The sequence below is a fragment of the Natator depressus genome, chromosome 1, assembly GCF_965152275.1.
Source record: "Natator depressus isolate rNatDep1 chromosome 1, rNatDep2.hap1, whole genome shotgun sequence".
NCBI lineage: Eukaryota > Metazoa > Chordata > Testudines > Cheloniidae > Natator > Natator depressus.
This window is the reverse complement of record NC_134234.1, coordinates 106718643-106743062: the sequence shown is the minus strand read 5'-3', so window position 1 is coordinate 106743062 and position 24420 is coordinate 106718643. Positions and strand designations below refer to the sequence as shown.

The following is a 24420-nucleotide window of genomic DNA, read 5'->3' as shown; positions in this document are numbered from 1 at the left end:
TGTTTAGGACTTGTGTTAGCAATTTGTTGTGGGAATCTCTAAGGTATGCTTAGATGCTTATTCTGGATCAATTGAAACAGAAACTAGAATGTTAGAGACTAACCAATTTATTTGAGCATAAGCTTTCGTGAGCTACAGCTCACTTCATCGGATGCATACTGTGGAAAATACAGAAGATGCTTTTATACATACAAACCATGAAAAAATGGGTGTTTACCACTACAAAAGGTTTTCTCTCCCCCCACCCCACTCTCCTGCTGGTAATAGCTTATCTAAAGTGATCACTCTCCTTACAATGTGTATGATAATCAAGGTGGGCCATTTCCAGCACAAATCTAGGGTTTAACAAGAATGTCTGAGGAATGGGGGTGGGGGCGGGGGGGGGGTGTAGGAAAAAACAAGGGGAAATAGGTTACCTTGCATAATGACTTAGCCACTCCCAGTCTCTATTCAAGCCTAAGTTAATTGTATCCAATTTTCAAATGAATTCCAATTCAACAGTCTCTCACTGGAGTCTGGTTTTGAAGTGTTTCTGTTGTAATACACTGAAGGATGCTGTCAATAAATTCCATTGGGTAACTAGTGAGTTTACTATGCCTTGTGTGAGTCTTACAGTATGTGGCCTTGATTTTCCTCTAGCACAGGCCTAGTCTACACTACAAAGTTAGGTCAACGTAAGTTGCCTTGCATCAACCTATTTTTCACGTATCTACACTCAAATTTGTCTCCTGCTGACATAAGCACCCTGTTGTGGTGATGCAGTAAAACCACCTCCCCGAATGGCATTGAGCTGTAGTCAAAGTACTGTGGTTGACACAGTTCAAGTGTAGACATTGCGTGACCTATGTCAATCCTAACAGTCCTCCAACAGTTGTCACACAATGCCTCACACTGACAGCTCTAGTCACAAATGTTGAACTCCACTGCCCAGGGGTCATGAAGACCAGAAGCCCCTCCCCTGTCCCTTTAAAATACTGTGTATTTTTGAGATGCCTTTCCCTGATAGCTGGGCTTGGTGAGCACACCTAGCAGCGCTCCCTTATTGTGTGCAGCTAACCAACCGACTCTGCCAGCTACACGCTCAAGACATACTCCTGCCTGGAGCAGACAGGAGGTATCGGATCACTTGTGGGGAGAAGAGACTGTTGAGGCACAGCTATGGAGCAGCCATAGAAACATGGACATCTATGAGAAGGGGATGCAGACGAAGGGGTACTACAGGGATCAGCCGCGGGAAAGCAAAGGGACTGTGGCTGGCATACCACAAGGCCCAGGAGGCCAACAGTCAATCTGGTGCTGAGCCACAGACCTGCCATTTTATGACAAGCTGCATGCTGTACTTGGCAGTAACCCCACCCGCACCCCGCAGACCACTGTGGGTGCCTCAGTGGAGCCTGAGATGTAGCCCTCTGGCATGGACAGTGAGGAGGAGGAAGGGAGATGTGGTGGGGTGGGGCAATTTGGCTATGCCATGAGCCAGGACCTGTAGACACTCTGCTGCAGCCTAGTCAGTCCCATTAGCCAGGCATGGGCGAGCACAGTGCAAGAGATGGAACCTTGGGAAAGTGAGTGCATGCATTTTCCCTTTTCATGTTTAAATATAAAGATGACGCCTGGCCCATCCCAAGTTACTAAAGACATGCATCGACTTTTCATTGTTTTACTTATCTGAGAAGAGGTAGCAGTACAACAAACAGAGGTAGATTTGTTATCTTTTTTTCCTTCCCCTGTAGGATTAGGCATTGGAGGCCCTGCAGAGCAGTTTGTTGATGTACCGAGGAATGTCCCTTGTGTCCTCCTGAGAGATCTTGATGAAACTTTCATAGAGTTACTCTGCAGTTCTCTCCCGAAGGTTTCTAGGGATGTCCATCTTATTTCTTCTTCAGCGGTAGGACACTTTTCCACACCGCTCAACAATGATTTTGGCAGGCACCATTGTAGTAAGCAGGCTAGTGGCATGCGGTCCTGGGTGGCTTTGGGATGCCCACAAAGGCTGTGTTCTCTGTGCTGCTGTGACACTCAGGAGTGAGATATCAGCTAAAATCACCACCACCTGTGAAAAACAGAGCCAGTACTCAGTGCCGTTGCCCTGTACTTGTACCCATTGAAATAGGGACCATATTGTTTTATGCAACCGAAAATGTTAATACCCTCCTCCTTTCCCCCACCTGGCCCCTCGCGGGCAATACTCACCATGGCTGGGGCAGGAGAGCAGTGCTGTGCAGGGGCACGCCGCAGCTGAAGTAGCAATAAGTATGTCTTATTACAGATTTTTATGGGAATGAGGGAAGGGAGTTTTGAAGCTTATCTTTCACTTTCCATTGTGACTGTACGTACAATTATACATATTTCCATTTTATCTGGAGCTGCTGCTGTTGCAGCCTTGAGGAGTGACCCTCCACACCTGGGGAATGCCTGATCCTACTGAAGAGGAGAAAGAAGAGGATGAGGGATGATATCTGTGAGATCCTGCAAACCAGTGCTGCACTGGACTGTGAACAGAGGGTCTGGTGGGCCAACATGGCAGACGGCATGGAGAGGATAGAGAGGACAGGAGAACATGGAGAAAAACCCAAGAATCCCTTCAGGAAAAAGAGAGATGCACCAGGACATAACGAGGCTTCTCAGGCAGCTAACACAAATGCTGCTGACCCTAACTGACCAACAATCACAAACTTGCCATCCTTGGAGAACAGTCCATGGAGAAGTCCATGGTGGCAGCTTCCTGCGCCCCTCAAAAATCCTCTTAGAACCATGGATCTCATTCCTAGCCCTACCACTCCATGCCAGGGGACAGTAAGGACAACCACATCTTCACATCCATGACCTATGAAAGGCACAGTCGGTGTATGTATCCAAAATGGACTACATTTGTGCACTGAAACGGACAGAACTGCTTGCTGCCTTTCTAAATTTAAAGTTGCGTTCAGTTAATTTATGTTGGAAGTTTGTATTGTCCCTTTTTCTTCACATTGTTTCATTTCACGGCTTTTGTCAGTGGAGGCAAGTCTATACTTTGAAAATAAATTCATTGTTACAGTTCACCCCACATACTGCAGAATGTATGGCAGGATGCAAAGCTCCTAGTACTTGTAAGTGCACAGCACCCCAGAGGTCATAGGTTCAAGGAAACACCCAGTCATAGGTGTAAACGTACAACAAGCACCACATAATTCATAGTTTCAGTGAAAGACAGTGTAATAGCTATAAATGTGCAGCAAAAAAGAATAATTCATAGGCTCATAATAAGACAAAAAAGTTCTATGTATAAATGTGCACGAAGCACAATTCCTAACCGCTCACAAACCTGCAGGACCAGAGCATAGTCAAGCACAGCACATTACTGTGCCTGGCCATGGAAATGCTCTTTCAAAGCCTCCTGTAATCACATAGCTCCATGCTGGGGTCTTGTAATGGCCCTGGTGTTTGGCTGTTCAGAGTCAGCAGACATCTCCTCTACCATTGTGGCAACTATCCCCACCCCCCTTTGCCTCACATAGATAATGCAGCAGACAACAGGCAGCTATAACCATCGGGCTGTTTTTCTCAGTGAGATCCAATCTACCAAACGCACCTTCATCTGTCATTTTTCACCTGCTGAGCTGGTAGCTGAATCTTTCCCTAGTGCTGTCAAGGTGGACAGGGTACAGCTTCATAAGCCAGGGGAGCAAGACTTAGGCTGGGTCTTCCAGAATCACTATTGGCATTTCAACATCACCAATGGCAATCCGAGGGTCAGGAAAGAATGTCCCTGCTTGCAGCTTTCTTAAAGTCCTGTGTTCTGAAAGACGCGAGTGTCATGCATCTTCCCTGACCAGCCTTCAGTGTTGTTGGCGAAGCATCCCCAGTGATCCACCAATGCTTGCATGACCATAGATAAGTCGCCCTTTTTGTTGATGTACTCTGTGGCAAGGTGGGCTGGTGCCAAAATAGGGATATGCATGCCATCTATCACCTCACCTCAATTTGGGAACCTGATTGCTGTGAATCCATCTACTATGTCCTGCCCATTTCCAAGAATCACAGGTCTGCATAACAGAAGACAATGAATGGCCCTACACACTTGCATGACAATAGCCTCCACTGTGGATTTGCCAGCTCCAAAATGATTTCCCACGGACTGGGAGCAATCCAGAAATGTAAGCTTACAGAGTTTTGATCGCCACTCACTTCTCAACTGTCAACACACTCTCGCTCTCATTCTGGTGTCTGTGTGCTAGAGGAATGGTGCGAGCTCGCAACACAAATCCGGCAATGTGGCTTTGCACGTCCGAAAGTTCTGCAGCCACTGCTTGATGTCCCAAATCTGCATTATGATGCAATCCCACCAGTCAGTGCTCATTTCTCCAGCCCAGAAGCTGCACTCCACCGTTGGCAGCTGCTCCATGAATACCACCAACAACCTTGTTTTTCACTATGTCCCTCAACAACCTGTCCTCAGAGAAATTGTCATGTCTCCTGTTGCTATAGTTCTTGCAGCTCTGATAGTACCAGAGAATCATGCGGCTTGTATTTGCAACACTCATGAGAATGGTACAGAGGTGTGGAGATCCATGCTTCTGTCAGAGATAGCAGACACCAAACTGTGCTGTGTGGCTTGTGAGATCTTATTTTTTTAAAAAAACCCCACATAATTATGGGATATGGCTGGCATTATGGGATATGAAGAAAGTTGCATGCTAGGAACTTGACCCCTAGCTCCCAGAGATCCCTAGGTGAGTTATTTATACACCACAACACATTGCAAAAACTTCCCAGAAGGCAATGTGCCAGATGGCAGCACATGGCACACTGGGATACCTACTCATAATGCACCATACTTTGTATTGACACAAATATTTCTGGTGAGTACATGCAGCACCAATGTAAGCAGTCAAGTGTGCACGAGCATGAGCGATACACTAACTTTGGCAGCTGTATGCTAACGTAACTTGCATTGACCAAAGTTTGTAGTGTAGACATGGTCTTAGACTATTGTAAAACTGGTATAACCAATTTCACTGGAGTAGTTCATTTACAGCAGCGTATGTGAAAGGAAAATCAGGCCTTGTGTGTTAAACTTCTTGAGGCTACTGAGTAACTTTCATCTCATTCCATATATGTACTAATCCTTTCTGTGACCTGAAATATCCTATCTTCCCATTGGGGTCACCTGAGGCCAGCCCCCCGAGTCTAGGATACTCTGAGTGAGTGCTCTATTTAGTGATACTTGTCCCCCTTCTAATGTTTTTTTCATGGTGTCATTTCCCAAGGCTCAAGGCCATTTGATTCGTTAAACTTTTATTGAGCCACCTTATTTTGTCCCAGTGTGTTCGCAAGATAAAGCATAGCATAGCACAGATCAACACACAGGCTGTTCTGCCTGCTTACCACAAGCCTTTGTTTCTGAACAAAGCCTTCTCATTTGAGCAACGTAACATTAGAGGAGGACCATCTTTGGATTGAACGGCTTATCTTTGATTTTAGAAATTACCGACCTGAGTGTTTTTTACAGCTTTCCAAAATCCCACGATTATTTGAGAGGTGTATCATAGCAATACAGGATAACTCGTGTCTGTCTTCTTTTTATACAGGGTAGTGCTGGTTTACCAGGAGGTATTGGTCAAAAGGGTGATATGGGACCTCCAGGAGTTCCCGGGTTTCAAGGTGAGGAGAAATATGTAATTTGTGTATAGTTACAAAATTATTGTTCTCTAACTTCATGTAAGGTAGAGGGAGATTGTGCTTTCCCCGCCTCCTTTATCAAAAGAAAATATTCAAAGAATGTTAATCTAGCATCCCACAAATACTGTAGCCTTAACTTTGAAGCTACTTCAGAAGCCAGAACAAGGATAACATTAATTTCTCAGTAATTTTTTCCTTTCCTTGTTCTGTAGATTGTACAATTCATGTTTGCTTTTGAAGAAGAATGAAAAATCAATGTCTGTATGTCCTAAGAATAGTCAGGGTTTTCTTTGAGATGTGGTGTGACAGGTGCTAAACTTGAGGCTGCTTACAAGTAGACAAACGTTTTTTATCACTTCCACTATCATTGTTATGTTTATTAACATTTTAAGTGTAAGAAAGAATGCAGCTGTCAATACATTTAAAATGTATCTGAATTTAGAAATCTGAGTGTGAATTTGTCTTCAGTTATCTTTTAATTGAATATTGATGCCAGTTTTATGTGATCACTTCATATGCCCTTTTCCAGCAAACATTTGAAATCAAAGGAACTGCTCATGTGGGTAAAGTTACTCATGTGTCTAAGCATTTGCAGGATTGGATCCATTATTCAGCACACACAGTTTTAAAACAAGAATTAATATCTTAAATTTTCATGTACATTTGACTTCAGGTCCAAAAGGGTCTTCTGGCTTCCCAGGTCTCAAGGGAGAACAAGGTGACCAAGGGTTTCCTGGCTCTAAAGGTATGGTAAGCTTATGTGTTTTTCAGATTTTCAAAATAGGTTTTTTTTTACCTAACTATGGCATTATACCACCCTTTGCATTTTTTACAACATAAAAAACCCCCCAGAATGTGCAAGTGAGTGAACACAATCTCAACCTCAAAATGTACAGACTGTAAACATAATTTGCAATTAGATGTAAGCTCTTAGCTCTTAGAGCTAGTTTTCTATCCCAATATATTTGTACAGAGCCTAGCACAATGGGGCCCAATCCTTATTGCGACCTTTGGGTACGAATGCACAATATTATTATTTATTTATATTGTCTAATAACAAACACTTCCGTTTGTATTTGCTTCATCAATTTTGACAGGTTTACAAGGTCCACCAGGTCCTCCAGGTCCTTATCAGCTTCTTAAAGGGGAACCAGGTTTACCTGGCCCTGTCGGACCAGTTGGTCTAAAAGGGCTCCCTGGACTACCAGGTCCAAAAGGACAGCAAGGTGAGAGGGTCTTAAAGTTGCATATAGGTGGTGCATAATGTAGAAAGAAGCTATGACAGGCTGAGCATTAGCAAGCTATTGTCTGTTCAGCTGCTTCTCCAGCCATGGGTGTAGTGGCTGCCTATAGGAACGTGATGCTTCTCTTTGAAGTCCCAGTACACAGGAATGCCAAAAGCAGGTCTTCAACAAGGAGTCCCCACTTCCTCTCTTAGCCCAGCATTTCTGTGGAACTGAGCAGCATTTAGCATGAAACTTACATAAAACACCTAAACTGGAAGGTTTAAAATTTTTAAAGAGATTAAGAGAAGCAGGGAGAAAGGGGGCGAGGGGTCAGGAAAGTAGAGGGCTGGCATAAGTGGGCGAGGGCCGGTAGCATTTTGAACTGGCAAGGGGGGGCATAGGAAGCTGCAGTTCAGAAGAGTTCCAAAATCGGTAACATTTTAAAGGAGAAACTCCTTCCCCCTGCTCTCCATTATTTTATATGGAGGTGATGATGAGGTTCAACAAGGATAAGTGCAGAGTCCTGCACTTAGGACAGAAGAATCCAATGCACTGCTACAGACTAGGGACCGAATGGCTAGGCAGCAGTTCTGCGGAAAAGGACCTAGGGGTGACAGTGGACGAGAAGCTGGATATGAGTCAACAGTGTGCCCTTGTTGCCAAGAAGGCCAATGGCATTTTGGGATGTATAAGTAGGGGCATAGCCAGCAGATCGAGGGACGTGATCGTTCCCCTCTATTCAACATTGGTGAGGCCTCATCTGGAGTACTGTGTCCAGTTTTGGGCCCCACACTACAAGAAGGATGTGGATAAATTGGAGAGAGTCCAGTGAAGGGCAACAAAAATGATTAGGGGTCTGGAACACATGACTTATGAGAAGAGGCTGAGGGAACTGGGATTGTTTAGTCTGCAGAAGAGAAGAATGAGGGGGGATTTGATAGCTGCTTTCAACTACCTGAGAGGTGGTTCCAAAGAGGATGGTTCTAGACTATTCTCAGTGGTAGAAGATGACAGGACAAGGAGTAATGGTCTCAAGTTGCAGTGGGGGAGGTTTAGGTTGGATATTAGGAAAAACTTTTTCACTAGGAGGGTGGTGAAACACTGGAATGCGTTACCTAGGGAGATGGTAGAATCTCCTTCCTTAGAAGTTTTTAAGGTCAGGCTTGACAAAGCCCTGGGTGGGATGATTTAATTGGGGATTGGTCCTGCTTTGAGCAGGGGGTTGGACTAGATGACCTCCTGAGGTCCCTTCCAACCCTGATATTCTATGATTCTATGATGGGGAAATAAGGTGAAAGATAGTTTGTCGTTTTGCATTATCTATTTAACATAAATGGCACAATGATTCTTCTTGGTATTGGGGCCATATCTGTTCACTGTTGTGAGTTGGTTAAATGGCTGTGAAATCATCCATTGGCTTCACTGTCCAATCAGAATATGGCTTTGGCCAAAAAGAGTCTGTAGCCATGCTCCAATAGTTATCTCAAAGCCTTAACGTCACACTGCACTGTACAGGATCTGCAGAAGAACAGGGTGTAACTGAAATATTGGGAGCAGAGTGGAAGTCCCAGGTTGGTGCTGGTACTGTTAAACTGCATCCCCTGCATACTGCAGACTGGTATTTAAATGAGAGTGAAAACACTCTCAAGCAGCTACAAAATAAAGCACTGACCTAACGGGTAAAGCCAAAACCAATCTGGCAAAGACCTAGCAGGGCTGTGAACTTGTTACTGACTTGGGGCTCTCTTTATGGGCTTTTACTTGAAGCTCCTTCAGCTTTGTACCCCTGCGGTCATAGAATGAGGAGAAAGACCTGTGTGTCCCTCTCACTGCCCGGACAAATGCTCGCAGGGAATCAGTTTCTGCAGATGTGCACCTCCAGTGGCTATATTTTGATCTTCTCCCATCCCACACCCCTCAACACCTTCCCCCAGCAGGCACCCCCACCAACCTGCTCTGGGTACTGGCATTTACCCATAGGTACTGGGCATGTGCTTTTTTTCTGTACTGCCACCCCATAATCCAAAAAGCAAGAACAAGTATGTCTCTGTGATCCAATTGTAATTATTTCTTATATTTCAACAGGAGTAACAGGACCTGAGGGTATACCTGGGCAACCTGGTGTTCCTGGATTTGATGGTCAACCTGGTCAGAAAGGAGAACCTGGTCCTTCTGGTCCCCCAGGTAGGTCTGTGTATTCTTTAAAGACTCTGTTCTTCATTACAAAGGGACTATAAAAGATTGCTTATTAAGAAAAATAAGGTTGGCAGTTGGATAAAGATTGCACAAGAAGCAGAGACACATAACAAAAACACTTGTAGCCTTTAAAGCACATGGTCATTAAAGGAATTGCTGGCACCTCCAAGAGATCTTTTTGATGTAATTTAGTGACAGATAAGGCTATTTCACATAGAATTAAATGGCCACATGTTATTTGCCACAGTCCTTATAAAAGATGGAGATAGATCAGATACCAGATAAAGGAAATACAGTTACAGTGAATATAAAAGATATACAGGTTCAAAACCTCCACCTTTCTGTTAGGGTAGAGCTACCGGTTACAACTGCAGGAGAAGAAGTGTTAGATGCAATTATTAATAATGAAAAGACTCTGGCTTCAGAGAGATTACCTGTGGAATTTTATAATACCTTTATTGAGTGTCAGGTGTCTTTTTTACATGGCTTAATCTAGAAAAGAAATGACTCAGAAAGGAAATGTTCACAGTCTAGAAATATCTTCAAGATAACAATATATTCAAAAGAATAAATTATTCAGAGTCCTCAAAGTGATAGACTGGTGGAATCGAGAATTTAAGATCTCTGCCTAGTTTTAACTAAACAGAAGTTAATACGGTACTTTAATTTAATTGATTTTTTTAGCCTAAATAGGACCTGAAAGAGTATTTTTATTTTGTAGAGATTCTGGGTTACATTGGAAGGATCTCTAAAAGTTTAAGCCTGATGTTTAGCAGCACTTTTAAAAGCAAAGAAAGATATAGAGATTTTGAATAAATGAGAAAATCACTGCACAAGAAGGTGATGAATTAGGTCACCGTTAGGAACACTGTGCTCAGTTCTGGTTGTCTTATTATAAAAATGGTATTACAGAGATGGAAAAAGTACTGCAGAGGATAGCCAGAATGATTCAGTTATTTGCTGAATTTAGTTCTACAGAAAGGCAGAGAGACTAGGCCTCTATTCTTTGGAAAGGAAGAAACCACAGTAAAGTATGTACAGTTCTGATGGGAATAGAAAGGATAGAAGCTACAAGAGTATCTGATTTTCTGTCAATTTCAGGAACTAGGGGTATAAACCAAGCTAGGGGAAAGTCAGGTCCCAAAGGAGTCTAGGCAGAATTTCAGTAGGCAGCACTGGTGGAAGACCATGTATGGAATTCTCCACAGAAGGCAGCAATGGGAACAGCTTTAATTAGGGTTAAAGGCAGAGTTAGACAAGTATTTGGAAGTGGGGGGAACATTACAAGAGAGAGTGTGAATCCAGCCTGGGATGCTGAACCCTTATTAATCCCTACAATACGTTCGTTTATATAAAACATTCCATGATAGTAGAATAGATTGTCTTTGATTGGAAAATTATAAAACTGAAGGTGTGCAGAGGAATATCAGTAAACTAACAAGATTATAAGCAGTGTGTTGTATCTGTGTTGGTCCCAGGGCATGAGAGAGGCAAGGTGGGTGAGATAATATCTTTTATTGAACTAACTTCCGTTAGTGAGAGAGACAAGCTTTTGAGCTTACACAGAACTCTTTTTCAGGTCACCTTGTCTCTCTAAGATGATAAGTAATTATTTCAGTTGAACTGATTGTTCTGTACAAAGCACTTGCAATACTGTATGTTAAGAACACAGCATAGTACTTACATACCATGGTAAAGGACACTTTAGAAAAACCTAAGAAAGATAGCTAAGTAGATCTGAAAATAATAGATGATAGCAATCCTAACCAGTATAATACTCTTGCAAAACAATTTCCATTATAATTTCCTTTTTTTCACATGCCTGTAACTTTCTGAAGTTCTGGGGTTGAAACTTCATGCTTGGTATCTGCCCATAGAGGAATAGTTTTGGAAAATTTAGACAAAATCCCTTCAGCCATTTGAATCATGAGAGCATAAAGAAATATTTTCCATTTTAAAAATAAATAAAATAGAACCATCTTTCTTATCCCAGGGGGCTTACTCAAAAATAGATGAACTTTTAGATTTGATGACTGATTAGGCTATAATGAACAGTGTGTGTTTTGCTATGTTTGAAAAAAAAATACATACAATTATAAATACTTGAAAATCCAAGACTCCAAATGCACAGAAGAACATTCTGTGAGTGCACATAGGCTGGACCAGCAACCACTGAAGTCAATAAGACTGTATTTTTTTTACTTCAGTAGGCACTGGTCAGAGCCTAAGGTTACTGGTGTAAATTCATTGAGTTTATTTACATTGATGGGAGATCAGAAACATGCCATTAAAGATAGATGTGGTGTCCATGAATTGTAAATGCAGTAAGCAATTTAGTGCTGTACATTTTTGTAGCCACTCATACCATTACATAACTTTGTTAACTGCAGAGGCTGAATCGATGCAGTGGAAGGTGGTGCTAGGAGCTTGTGGAGGCTGCATTCCTTGGAAACTTTGGTCAATTTTGTTTGAATGAAGCAACAAAGAAGTTGTGCTGGGAAACATGGCAGACTTTTGTCCTCAGTAACCAATTAACACAATCAGAAGTTGAGGCTTGTAAGATCTGCCAGCAAACTAGTTCTTCACTAAGGATTTGACTGGCTCCACAACACATGAGACCTCTGTAGCTCTACTCCTCTAAAGCTTAGAGATCCATAGGACCTGAAGTTCTGAAAAACATCACAGGGCATATTTGAATGGAGGCTTCACTATAGCTGTGGGTCAAGGATCTTACAAGTACCATTGACAAAGCCTGGAGATCTTGCAATCTTAATAAAATCAAATCCTTTACGATTGTGCAGCCTGCTTTTCCAGTGCACCCAGCCCATAATGTTGACTGGGGCAGAGGCAGGCCAGGGCCAGAGACCCACTTCCCAGCTCTCTTGCAGGTGATGCTCATCCCTTACTGGGGGGGGAGGCAGTCTCTGTGCATCCTCAAGCACAGAAGCTATAATTTTTCCCTGGCCCTTGCACAGGGCTGGCACAGGAAAAGGCTCCATCCACCCTCCTACTCTTCCCCCCATGTACACACTCCCAATGACAATCTGCCCTCTAGTATCTTCTGGTCCTTCTTTCCTCAGAAAATGTAAACTTCCATGTATTATGTATATTGTAAACAACATGGATGAACAAAATGGGCACTTTAACATTGCAAGAGAAACCCTTACTCTACAGAACTTGCTGATGTCTGAGTGCTTATTTTCCCCAGTCTTAATGTTGCATTCAAATTTTTTGTTGTTTTTTCATTTCATATGTGTTGTAATTTCAGACAGTTCAAATTCTTAACAGCGATTGCCTGGTAAGCAGCAATTCTCTAGTTCCCTTTACTTGCTTTAATTTCAGCTCCATCAGAAATTGGCACACTTTTTCTCTGTAGGCATTCTTAGAGACATTTAATAATCATTCAAAGTACTTTGGTTTCCTTCACTTCCATTGTCTAAATTATTTTTCTTTATGTGTTAGAGTTTAAGAAATTAAAGAAAAGTAGTACTGAACACTGCAGAGTAATTTTTCTCCCCAGATAAAACGTTTAACTTTAGTGTAAGGTTAAATACAAAACATTATGCAAATACATAAGGCATAATCATTTGTTTCCTGATAATTTACAATTTTTATCATTGACACTGTGTGCAGTCTGCTCAACAGAGTGCCATAATACAGAAGCTGTGTACGTTGAAAATAAATATGCAATTGATGGCTCAGATTGGATTCTCTCTATCAACACTTCTAGAAATAAAAAAGAGGTAAATGTGACTTCCTGTCTTGTAGGTCCGCGAGGAGGCAGAGGTCCACCAGGCCCTGAAGGTTTACCAGGGTCAATGGGCCCACCAGGCACACCATCTGTCGCTCATGGCTTCCTTGTTACCAGACACAGCCAAACCATTGAAGAACCAGAATGTCCACCTGGAACTAAACTGATGTACTACGGCTACTCCTTACTTTACGTACAAGGCAATGAAAGGGCACATGGTCAGGATTTGGGTAAGAAAATCATAAAATAAATCAAATCAAATAAGACGTTAGCATGCATTACTGATGAATGTGTAGTGCAGCTTCATTTAATTAGAAACCAAACATTTATCTTATTCGTAGGCTCGTACTACTCTATGTAGAGCACAGACTGCATAATAATCATACTTACTTATAGCTATTATAGTGCTTTTCCAGCACTGCACAAACATGCACTAATGCACTAAGGAGTGTGGTGGGACACACCCTCATCCCACTGGTAGAAAAGCTTAGGTGCACCTGCAGAACATGCTCTACCTGGAGAAGAAGCGCTTATAAAGGTGAAACTAGCCACAGAAAAGGGGGGAAATTTGCCTGGGAGCAGGAAAGCTGCTAGGGACTGCTAGTGAGCTCTAGTAACAAGGGGAGCTCAGTCTGAGGCAGTGGCCAGCCTTTCCTTCTCCCCCCACACCTTCAACTTTTGGCAGGGGAAGATTGACATTACAAGCTTATTACCGACAAGGGCCCTGAAGGGCTACTTCCCATCAGTGACCTGTGGCAGGACCTGGAAAGCACCTCCAAGGACTGCAGAGACAAGTGAACTGTAGTTGGACTCTGAAAAGACCCTGGGAGTGAGCTGAAAACCTGCTGGGAATAGTGAAATTGCTCACAAGTGGGGCTTCCGTAGGCAGGGCTTAAATTCAGCCAGAGCTGTCCAGAGCGGAACACCAGCAAATATTTTCAGCACACCCCCCCCGGAGTTTTTATAGCAAGTTGGGGGTGGAGGGGCCTGGGGGGCTCAGGAAATTACTCCATGAGAATTTAAGCCCTGCCCATAGGGGACCTAGGGGCAAGAGACTCAATGAGACTACAGCCGAGCCCAGAGTGCGGGTCAGCCGATTACAAGGAGACAATGACTTCTTTGATCAGAAAGCCTCGGGCATTCAAGGCATTGCACATTTATAATATATTTGATTGCTAGTTTGGGTAATTACTAGCTAGTAATCAAAATATCATCTTTGTTTAATGTAAATGTACTGGTGTTACTGAAAACCCCTTAAGTTTTGCATTCCCTGACTTTTTATATTTAAGTTTGTGACCTTATTGTTGCTTTAATGTATCTTTTGGCACTTGATAAACAAATATACAATTCTAGAAGCAACCATTATATAAACTGGATTACCATGGAGCTGAGGGGAAAAAATTATTTTAAAGTCTGATTGTGGTCTGCCACTGGGATTTATACAGGAGCAAAACAAGCTAGCCCTCCCCTCTTAGACTGATATCAGAACCTCTCTTATGCTCTCACCATCCTGCTGGAGCAAGCCATGAAGTGAGTTTCAGACCTCGGGTTGCCATGTTAGCACTTTAAACATTGTGCATTGTCATCAGAATTGCACCGATTTGCTGTTGCCAAATATTCACTTGAACGGAGTTTTACACATTAACCTTTTTATTACACTTTCAGGCACAGCAGGGAGCTGTCTTCGTAAATTTAGCACTATGCCATTCTTGTTCTGCAACATCAATAATGTATGCAACTTTGCATCAAGGAATGACTATTCTTACTGGCTGTCTACTCCTGAACCCATGCCAATGAGTATGGCTCCTATCACTGGTGACAATATCAGGCCATTCATCAGTAGGTGAGTATTGCTCTTGCCGCATTGGTTATAAATATGCAGAAGACCTATTAAAAATAGAGCTGGTCAAAAAATGTTCATCAAACTTTTTTCATATCACTCAGATTTTATTTTCAATTAAATGAGTGAAAATTTTCCATATTGATCTGAATTAAAATGAAAATATTTTGAGTTCCGCACCATTTCCACTGGAAAAAGTGAGGAGATCCCAAGCCAAAAAATGGTTATTTTGCTTCATATGAAACAAATATATTTATTTTGAATCGATTCATTAAAAAAATACGACAGGAAATTTTGAACTAAACAGAAATTTTGATTTTTATTGAAAATTCCAAGGGAAAAAATAATTTCTGTTTTTATACTCAGCTCTAATTAGAAGCACTTTGTGGCTCAATATCTTTTCCCTTTCAGAAATACATCAACGTCTGTTTTACGTATCATGCAGTATGCTGGGTTTCTTGCATTGTTTTGGACATTGTTTTGGTGCTTGAATACAACTAGTGTTAGTTTAAAGCAAACAACACTGCAAAGGAACCCAGGTGTAGTACTGTAAAGCAATCATTTACTATTTGTAGAACTGACTCCTCAGCTGGTGTAAACTGATGTAGTTGCGTTGAGCTCATTTGATCTGCGCCAGTTTACATCAGCTGTGGATTTGGTCCTATTTTTTTTTCATTTACTAGCATAAACTGTGCCCAGATATAACATGCACAAGGCTTAAGGCAGAAGAGATCACGTGAATTTAGTGGGCTGCACCACTCTGATTTAATTAGGATCTGACAAAGGAGCTCCAACATCTTACTAAATTGATAATCATGACACGCAGGGGGCAGGCAGGGCCTTCGTAGGCCGTCCTGATCCTAGAGTGTAAGGTTATGCCTACACTGCTGCTGGAAGGATGTTTCTCAGCTCGGATAGACAGACACATGCTAGCTCTGCTCAAGCTAGCATGCTAAAAATAGCAGTGTGGCTAGAGTGGCATGGGCAGTGGCTCAGGCTAGCTGCCCAACTGCATACCCAAGAGGTTGGATGGGATTGAACTCAGGCAACTAGTCCAACCAACCACTTATGCTACTGGGTCCATACTGCTATTTTTAGTGTACTAGCTCGAACAGCGCTAGCATCCGCATTGGGAAACATCCTCCCAGCTGCTGTGTAGACACCCTAACAATTCCTGCTGCTCTCTCCCTACCATGGAGATGAATGGGAGTGGAAATTGCTCTGGTGGGCATTCTGGGAGTAGGGGTATGACACATTTGTCTATATATATTAGCTATCCAGACAATTCTAAGGTAACATCCCATCGTAGGTATCCAGTGTATCAGAGTACTTAATATGGCGGTTTGTTTCTCATATAACAAGCTAAGGGCCAATTTTTAAAAAGCATTCATAAGAATGAAATATCACTCCTTCTGCATGGCAACACAACTTTGTGTGTCCCCAGACTTGGAGTTTTATTTGTAAATTATGTAGTTGGACCCAACTTATGCAAATATTACTTCTGTACTTAATTCCCAGGTTTTTTACATCCAAAATGCCTCAAAATTAGATTGTATAGATTTTGGCCAAGATTTAAAAAAAAGAGTAGGGATTTGGGATGTCTGCCTTTTTTTGTGCCCTACTGGAGATGCCTTAAAAGGATCTAATTTTCAGAAAATGGTGAGTGTCCACCCTCTGAAAACTAAGCCCCATTAAGTTGTTCATGTTAGGCACCCAAAATTCCTTGAGTCACTCTTGAAAATCTTGAACAAAGAGACCACTGTTGAAATTTGCCCTTAAACTGCCCACTACCCTACGCATACAGAATACCTGTGGTGCTTTATATATATTTGTAGATCTTGCAGCTTTCCCTTAAGCCCTGAGTTCTAAAAGAATCTACTGTGCCAAGAGTTGCCATGGCAGGGTGGTGTACAGTGAAATTATTTTAATATGTTCTTTTGTATCTGTGCATGCCACTGTAAACTCAAAGCAGAAGGCTATCTTCATAGTCTGTCAGTTTCTTTTATTATTTGAGACTGTTAAACCATCATCATCCTGCATCAAAAAATTGAAAAGATGTAAAAGTGTCACTTGCCTGCCCTGGTTCAAGAGACTTCCTTTGTTCCAAAGTCATTCACTGATGCACCAGAAATCTCTTGAAGCAAAGCAAGTACCAAGCGCCTTTTACATTCTCTTTTTTTCTCTTTCATTGCTGTGCTTCTTAAAATAACCACGTAGGTTTTGTGCTGGAGTTCAAGGCAGTGTATAAATCCTTTTAAGTCAGACGTAGATGTCTTCGCTCTGAATTTCTTTGCTTTTGTGGATTTAACAGAACCCAGCTTATTCCTGCTTGTTATACTTAATTTCTCTGGTGCTCTGATACTGCAATACAAAGCTGTTCATGTCTAGGTATCTGGTTTGAACCAAAAGGGCCAGTGCTAATTGCTATTTTTAGGGCTGTGCTGCAAGTAAGGAATTAGTGGTCCCAGTCAAATTCCTAATTAGCAGGAGACCATATGATTATCATTTGCATCATAACTGGCATTTATTAGTACATTGTTTGGCAGTCTTAGCAAAGAGAGACAGACACCCACCAAGGAGTTACTGAGCCTCCTGCTTATTTGGGGGCTCAGCAGGTCAGAAGTAGAATGTACATACCTGAACTAAAAGGATCTTTGTTTGCAAACCTCTCAGAATGTTGGTTTCTCAAGCCCAGTGTTCCAGTTGGTTGACTAAGTTGTCCTTTATTCAGAGATAAGGACCCCAGACATAAACAAGTCACTTTTAAAGGGAATACATATGAAACCCTCCTCTTTAAATGTTTCACTGGCCTTCCCAAGAAGTCTTCAGTTCCTCCAAGAAGTGCTGGTGTTGTCTCCAGAAGTCAAAAAGTCTACAGCTAAAGCAATTTGTTGTTCCTATTTGCTCCTGGTCTCACCAGACCTTCTTCTAGTTCTTTAGCCATTTTCCCTTCAGTGTTAATAACATTGCACATATGCTGGCTGTTGAAATTTAAAATTTAAAAGAGAAAAAAGGGTAAATTTATTAAACTATTCAGTTTATAATAATAAGGCCCTTCCTTTCCTCTATCCAGTGAGGACCAGTAGGATTAGTGATTCCAATGCTTAACTGTCAAAAGAATGGCCATACGTGGTCTGACCAAAGGTCTGACTTTCATAATGGGGAAAGTAAAAAGGACTGGAGTGTTGATCTTGTAAATTCTGTACTTGCTATGCAAATAACTCCCAAAAAAGAGGAAATAAATGTTACTATTCCAAGTACACTGAGTTCCTTGCTGTCATGTTCTTTATAGATGCTCTGTGTGTGAGGCTCCTGCCATGGTAATTGCAGTTCACAGCCAAACAGTTCAAATACCATTGTGCCCTGAAGGCTGGATGTCGCTTTGGATTGGTTACTCCTTTGTAATGGTAAGTGCACCAGGACCTCACCTGGATCAGAAAAATAATTTATGCTGGTGTTTGATCTATTCCTGCCTTTAAAAAGGTACTGTCTGCCTGTGCCTTTGCAGGGAAACATGGGTCAGAGTATGAGGTCTCTGCTCTTTTGGTGACTTTAGAAACATGTTGCCTATTTAGTTAATGTGAGAGAATAATTTAGTAACAATTCACTCTCTAGTTTCTAGCAAAGTAATTCCTCTCGCAAAACACACTTCATTCCCTTGATTACAGCTTCAGCACAAATGCCAAGAACTAAATGAACATGGAAATTAACAGATCTTCCTATTGTCCCTCCAGATCAGGGTTGCAGCACCTTCACAGAGCAATATAGAGCCACTGCGTCTGCTCTTCCTGATCTCTCCATGAACAGGGCCTTTGTCTAACTGAATTTTTGATCTTTTGTGCAGTCTCTGGTGTGCTTCAGTATGAAACTTTATCTGACACAGTCTCTGGTAACGCAAGGCAATTCAGTTCTATGGGCCCTAACACCAGTGGATTCCAAGATACTCTCCCTGATTGCCTTCAACACCATGCTCTTCTCAGGGCCCAAGATACCGTGCCCCTGGAACCCATTCCTCCCACTATCCTCCCAGTTTTCCCAGACTCCCACTGCCCCCAACTGGCCACCCATTATCCCAAAGCAGGGGGAAAGAGCGGCAGCAGGTTCTCCACCACATTACTGAAAAGAGGGGAGGAAGTGCATATGGCAAAGTATTGGTTTAAAAGAGTTACAACCTACTGTCAGTAAGAGCTTGTCTACATTACCTGCTGGATCAACAGGTAACAATTGATCCAGCAGGGGTCGATTTATCGCATCTAGTCTAGACGTGATAAATCGACCGCCGAGCGCTCTCCCGTCGACTCCGGTACTCCACCAGGGCAAGAGGTGCAGGCGGAGTCGACGGGAGAGCATCAGCTGTCGACTTACGGCAGTGAAGACACGGCGGTAAGTAGATCTGGATATGTTGACTTCAGCTATGTTATTCACGTAGCTGAAGTTGCATACTTAGATCGATCCCTGCCCCCCATCCCAGTGTAGACCAGGCCTAAAGAGCTAGATATTTCTAATCTGGTTGATTTACTTGCATTTTCCCAGCATACCAGCGCTGGTGCTGAGGGTTCCGGACAAGCTCTGGCATCTCCAGGTTCCTGTCTGGAGGAGTTCCGCAGTGCTCCCTTCATAGAATGCCATGGTCGTGGAACTTGTAACTATTATGCAAATGCTTACAGCTTTTGGCTTGCCACTATAGAGAGAAATGAGATGTTCAAGTAAGTTATAGTTGATTTTTCTTTCTAAAATCCATATTCACAGCTCACTATACATCTGTAAAAGCAACAGTGTGAAACTTGCTTTAAGGTAACACTAGGATTGTTCTAGATTAAGTTTAAAAGATGAATAGCTATTGGTAGTCTATTTGGATTAAGATATACAGTTAAAATGTTTGTAAAATTAATGCTTTTTGGGAGAAATAGTGAATATACATTTTGGTAGTATTTACCAAACGAAACTTATTTACAGTATTCCTTTTAGGATGACCTAAGCGTGTTTGTACCTCCACCACACCTGTGTTTCACTTGTGTGATTTCAGTTGTAATTGGGATACACTGACATCTTGATAGAAATTAACCCAGAGCATAATCTAATCCCTAGTGGATATTAGCTCATAATAGAACCACTGCAAACTAGCACAGCTGTTGACAACTCCTCAGAAAGGGTATGTCTGCATTGCAAATAAAAACCTGTGCCAGCTGACTTGGGCTCACAGGGCTTGGGCTAATAGGGTATTTAATGGTGGTGTAGACATTCAGGCTCGGGCTGGAGCCCGGGCTCTAGGATACTGCAGGTCTGAGCCCTGTGACCCCGAGTCAGCTGGCATGGGCCAGCCGTGGGTGTCTAATTGCAGGGTAGACATACTCAGAGAGGCAGAGAACTGAATGAGCTTGAACAATTATTTATCATTCACCCGTGAGCTTTACCCTGTGCAGAAGGGCCTATGCACAACTTCTGTACTATTTAGGCTCTAAATTGAGGAATTAAGTGATGCAAAGCCTTGTGCTAACCCCTACACAAGAATAAATATCACTCTTTAGTACAAGGAAGGCTACGTAGAGAAAAAGAGAGAAGAATGAGCATCATAGTTACTTTATTCCTTACGTCCCTCACAAGGAGAGAACTGTAAAGCTTGGCATCCCTTTCTCTTTATGAACACCACAGAAACAGTCCTAATTTGTACATCATACATCCTGCAGGAGGGAACCAATCCTGCAACCTTACCTCATGTGAATTTGAATTGCAGGCTTGAGGTCTGGATTATTAAAGGCCCATAGTCAATAAAAAAAAAAATCACACTTCTGTCTGAAAATATTTTACCCACTTTTGTTTTTAATAATTCCTTATAACTAAAAATTTGAGAGACCGATCTTTTTCAGTTCGTTTTGTTTATTTTGACATCACTTTGTATATAGTCATCCCACCCACCCCCCATTAAAAATAGCAAATTATTATGACTGATTTTCTGGAAGAAGTGACCAGATAGTCTTCAGTGACCTAGGCACGTGATTCAACTATGCCCTGGGTTTCTCAGTTTTTCATTAACAGACTAAACTTCTGTATTAAAAACACTGCCAAGTTAACAATAAGCTTGCAAACTGATATTTTTGTATTAGCAGTTATTGATGGTTGTCCATTTTTTTTATAGGAAACCTACTCCTTCAACTCTGAAAGCAGGGGACTTGCGCTCAAACGTTAGCCGTTGTCAAGTCTGTATGAGAAGAACATAATGACTTTTGAATTTCAACTAATGTCACAATATGGTGCTATTTGTTTAACAGCAGTGAAGCTTAGACTTATATCATATGTACCTCATTGTTGTCCAATATGAAAACAGTAAAGTGCCTTATAGGAACTTGCATAACTAACACACCCTGCTTTACTGGCCCTGTACTTGCTGAAGAAGAAAAGAGACAACAAAGATAAGCTTCAAATACCAAATGGCACTTTTGGTAAAAGAAATTTTTATGTAAATGCAACGGACTGACAGTATAAACAAGCCAGAGTTCATGCAGAAAAATTCGAAGGTGCTAGGAGGTATGTTGTTGTGCCTTACTTTTGACTCCCCTTTCTTGTATTATATATTTAGATTCATTTCTTCTACCCAGATATGTATGCTATTACCATTGTCTAGCTATCTCAAAATTCCAGACTCTTAGGTATGTACTTATTGTTCCTGTACAAAGTAATACTAATATAAAGAAGAGTTTTGTGATTACAGATTATAGTTAAACAGCAGGTATCCATATTTTCAAAACATAGCCATCCAGCTTGCTTTTCTATTTGTAGTGCTTACTTCCACCCTAGTCCTATTGGTTTCAGTGGGACTATGCTCCAAAGGAAGGGTTTCCCAAACTAGTTCCACAAATGAGCAATTAAGTGTTTCTGCTATGTTTGGTACTATGCAGCTTCTTCATGCAGTGGAACAAATTTTCCTGTGGAATAAGGAATGGTCCAATTGTGGTTAGGAAAAAAAAAATATATATATATATATATTAGTAATTTATATAGGTATCAACAATTAGGCAAATCAAGCTTTGAATTTGCTATAATTTCAAAAAGAAGCTTACATAATTTTTCCTCTTTTTCAATACAGTGTCATAAATTAGATGTTAAATGCCAAAATACTTAATGTGAAACATCTGTTTTCTATCGCTCATTTCAATACCTAACTGTAAATTGCAGAGAATGAACCCAGGTTAATGGCTATTTGTGGTTATTATAGTAAAACGTGCTTTGAGCTTACAGTGTTTATTCTGTATTTAATATTTTCAGGGTTTTAAAAACTAATCACACACTGAATGACTTGATTTTCAAATTTAAAAGGCCTTAATTTTGTTAATATTCCCCTCCCCCCCCCCCGAAAGTTTTTCGAAGTGTTCAAAGAAATAATTCTATTGGATCTCTATGCAAATATTCTGATGTTTGAGCACATCTGTGTCTAAAACTATTTTATAGACTATAACCATGCAAATACCAAAATATTTTTGAGAATGCCAAGGACTTTTATGTAATTTCTTAAATTTTATGGATTTCGTAAAAAATCAAATTTGTAATAAAACTATTTGTGTAAATTTTTTTTACTAATTTGTTACTCCTGTTTACCCAGCAACAATAAATTATTTCTTAATAAGCTACTAATAAATGCACAAGCTTGATGCAACCCTAGATCACTTTTGTTCTGCACATCTTGCAACCATAAAATATTTTTGACAGGCGGAAATAAGGACACAGCTCTGACACCTTACAAGAACTAGTAATGGAAGGCAAAACATAGTTGACACGTTATTGACACAGGTCTTATGTTGAGGTGTTTGGGGTTTTTTCAAATTAAAAATCTCACTTGAATGAAATCACAGGTCAAAAAGCTAGTTGTACATATTTCTCACTCTTCCCTTGACTCTTTCGTGCATGTAGTGAGGTGGAGTGGCCTCCCTCCAAACTGGAGAGCGAGGGACCACTACAGTCCTCCTGCTGGGCAGAGCTGAATCTGCCCTGACCTGGCACTGCAAGTCCTGGGGTGGGACAGGAAGTATAAAAGGAGAGCCCTGGAGCTCAATTGGGGGTGGACCATCAGAAGGAGCAAAGATCTTTGCAGGAACCTGGACTAGCCACTGAGTGGAGCTGTGCCCTGTGGTCGGAGATGGACAAGTATCGCAAGGAGCTTCCAGGACTGCTGTCAGACAAGTGCTCTGAGGAGCTGTGGGGACTGCCGGTGGCCAAGTACCCTGAGGAGACAGAGGACCTTTGGACCATGGAGCCCTATACCCTGACTGTGGTAGAAAACAACACAGGTGACCCAGATTTTATTCAGATTCTGCTGCCGGAGAGTGAGTCAGCGTGTTTTGGGAGGATCGCCGCCAACCCAATGGCAGACCCATCTGCCACTGTTAGGGCCATGGACTGGGACCCGATAGAGTGGGGTGGGCCTGGATCCCCTTAACCCCCTGCCACTGACCCCACCCCGGGGTGGTAGCCAAACTCCCTCTTTTTGGCTAGAAGGTATGGGCTGTGTTGTGGAGCCATAGACTATATGTGCTCTACCCTGCCCAGAAGGCCAGAACTCCCTTTAAGACTGTTAGTTACTGTCAGCCCCAGCCAGGCGGCTGCGGGGTAAAGACTGTTTGTGGCTCTGCACTGCCCAGAGGACTGGAGTTTCTTCTATAGATGGTTACTTGCTGTCTGCCTGTAGTGAGGTGGGGTGGCCTCCCTCCCCACTCAATAGCGAGGGACCACTACAGTACACCAAAGAGGACCAAAATCTATAAGATAAAATCCAAAATGTACCAGCTAGTGTTTTGCTTATGAGCGGGCAGCGTGAATCTCAGATCTGGTTACCTGACAAGAAAATGTGATGGTTCCTCCATTTTTTACTAAACAAAAGTAAATAATTTGTTAACATTTCAGTTTTGTTTCATATTTTTGCCCCTTCCTTGTGGAGAGGCTGCTGCTCTGTATTCACTTGCACTTAAAATCCTGAGTGCATTGACTGTGTCTGAATTGAAATGGGCTATATGCTTCAGTGGTGATTCTGTGCCCATGGAAGTCAATGGAGTTTTGCCAGGGTCTCACTTTCCTTATAAATGCCATCAAACAGTACACAGATCTTATACTATCTTGTAGAGAAAGCATGTGTATAATTAGTCAGGTGTAGTCCTTCCCCATGCAATGTATGGTGCACAACTAGCTGAGTGGAATGAGAGGAGAATAGGAATATAACAAAGCAACAGATTGTGTGGGAAATTATCCATATATTCTTCCTGGTAGTGGTGTCTGGAAGGAAACCAAAGCAGAAGTTCAGCTTGCCTTTTCAGACTCAGGCCACACATGCTGGTATGGCAGGTTTTTTATTTACACTCAACACCTTACCCGGTAGGCAGATCGGAATTAAATTTTGCCTGCAGTTGGGTGACCCAAACTATCAGACAATTGGATTTTCTAAGGCTTGCATGCGAGTTTAAGCCTAGTCTGAGAAAACATCTTTTGGCTGGTGAAGGACTGATAACGGGGTTCACACTAACCTCTTTTCTTAATAAAAAACAATGTGACAGCAAGGCCTGTTTAAGTTTGAAAGACTGATCAGATAGTATTTAGAAGTCTTAATTATTTACTAATGATTACTTATTTAGTAATCATTATCTACTAAAATGCTCTAAAAAAATTTCCTGCCCCAAATGCCCTTTGTACCAATGTTAGTATATACAGGTATAAGTGGGGGAAAGTCAGACATAATGTCTGAGCACTTGCTTTTGATG

The 24420-nt window shown here is 41.8% G+C and overlaps 1 protein-coding gene across 1 annotated transcript in view; it reads left to right on the top strand.

Annotated features, from left to right (window-relative positions):
- COL4A1 (collagen type IV alpha 1 chain) overlaps positions 1–22966 on the top strand; it is a 213025-nt gene extending 190059 nt beyond the window's left edge. The window contains exons 44-52 of the mRNA XM_074963616.1: positions 5574–5646; positions 6338–6409; positions 6762–6890; positions 8976–9074; positions 12855–13067; positions 14503–14680; positions 17970–18084; positions 19211–19383; positions 20814–22966. Of these exons, the coding sequence (XP_074819717.1) occupies positions 5574–5646; positions 6338–6409; positions 6762–6890; positions 8976–9074; positions 12855–13067; positions 14503–14680; positions 17970–18084; positions 19211–19383; positions 20814–20895 (1134 nt within the window). The 3' untranslated portion in view covers positions 20896–22966. The remainder of the gene's footprint in view (positions 1–5573; positions 5647–6337; positions 6410–6761; positions 6891–8975; positions 9075–12854; positions 13068–14502; positions 14681–17969; positions 18085–19210; positions 19384–20813) is intronic.
- The last annotated feature ends 1454 nt before the right edge of the window (positions 22967–24420 follow it).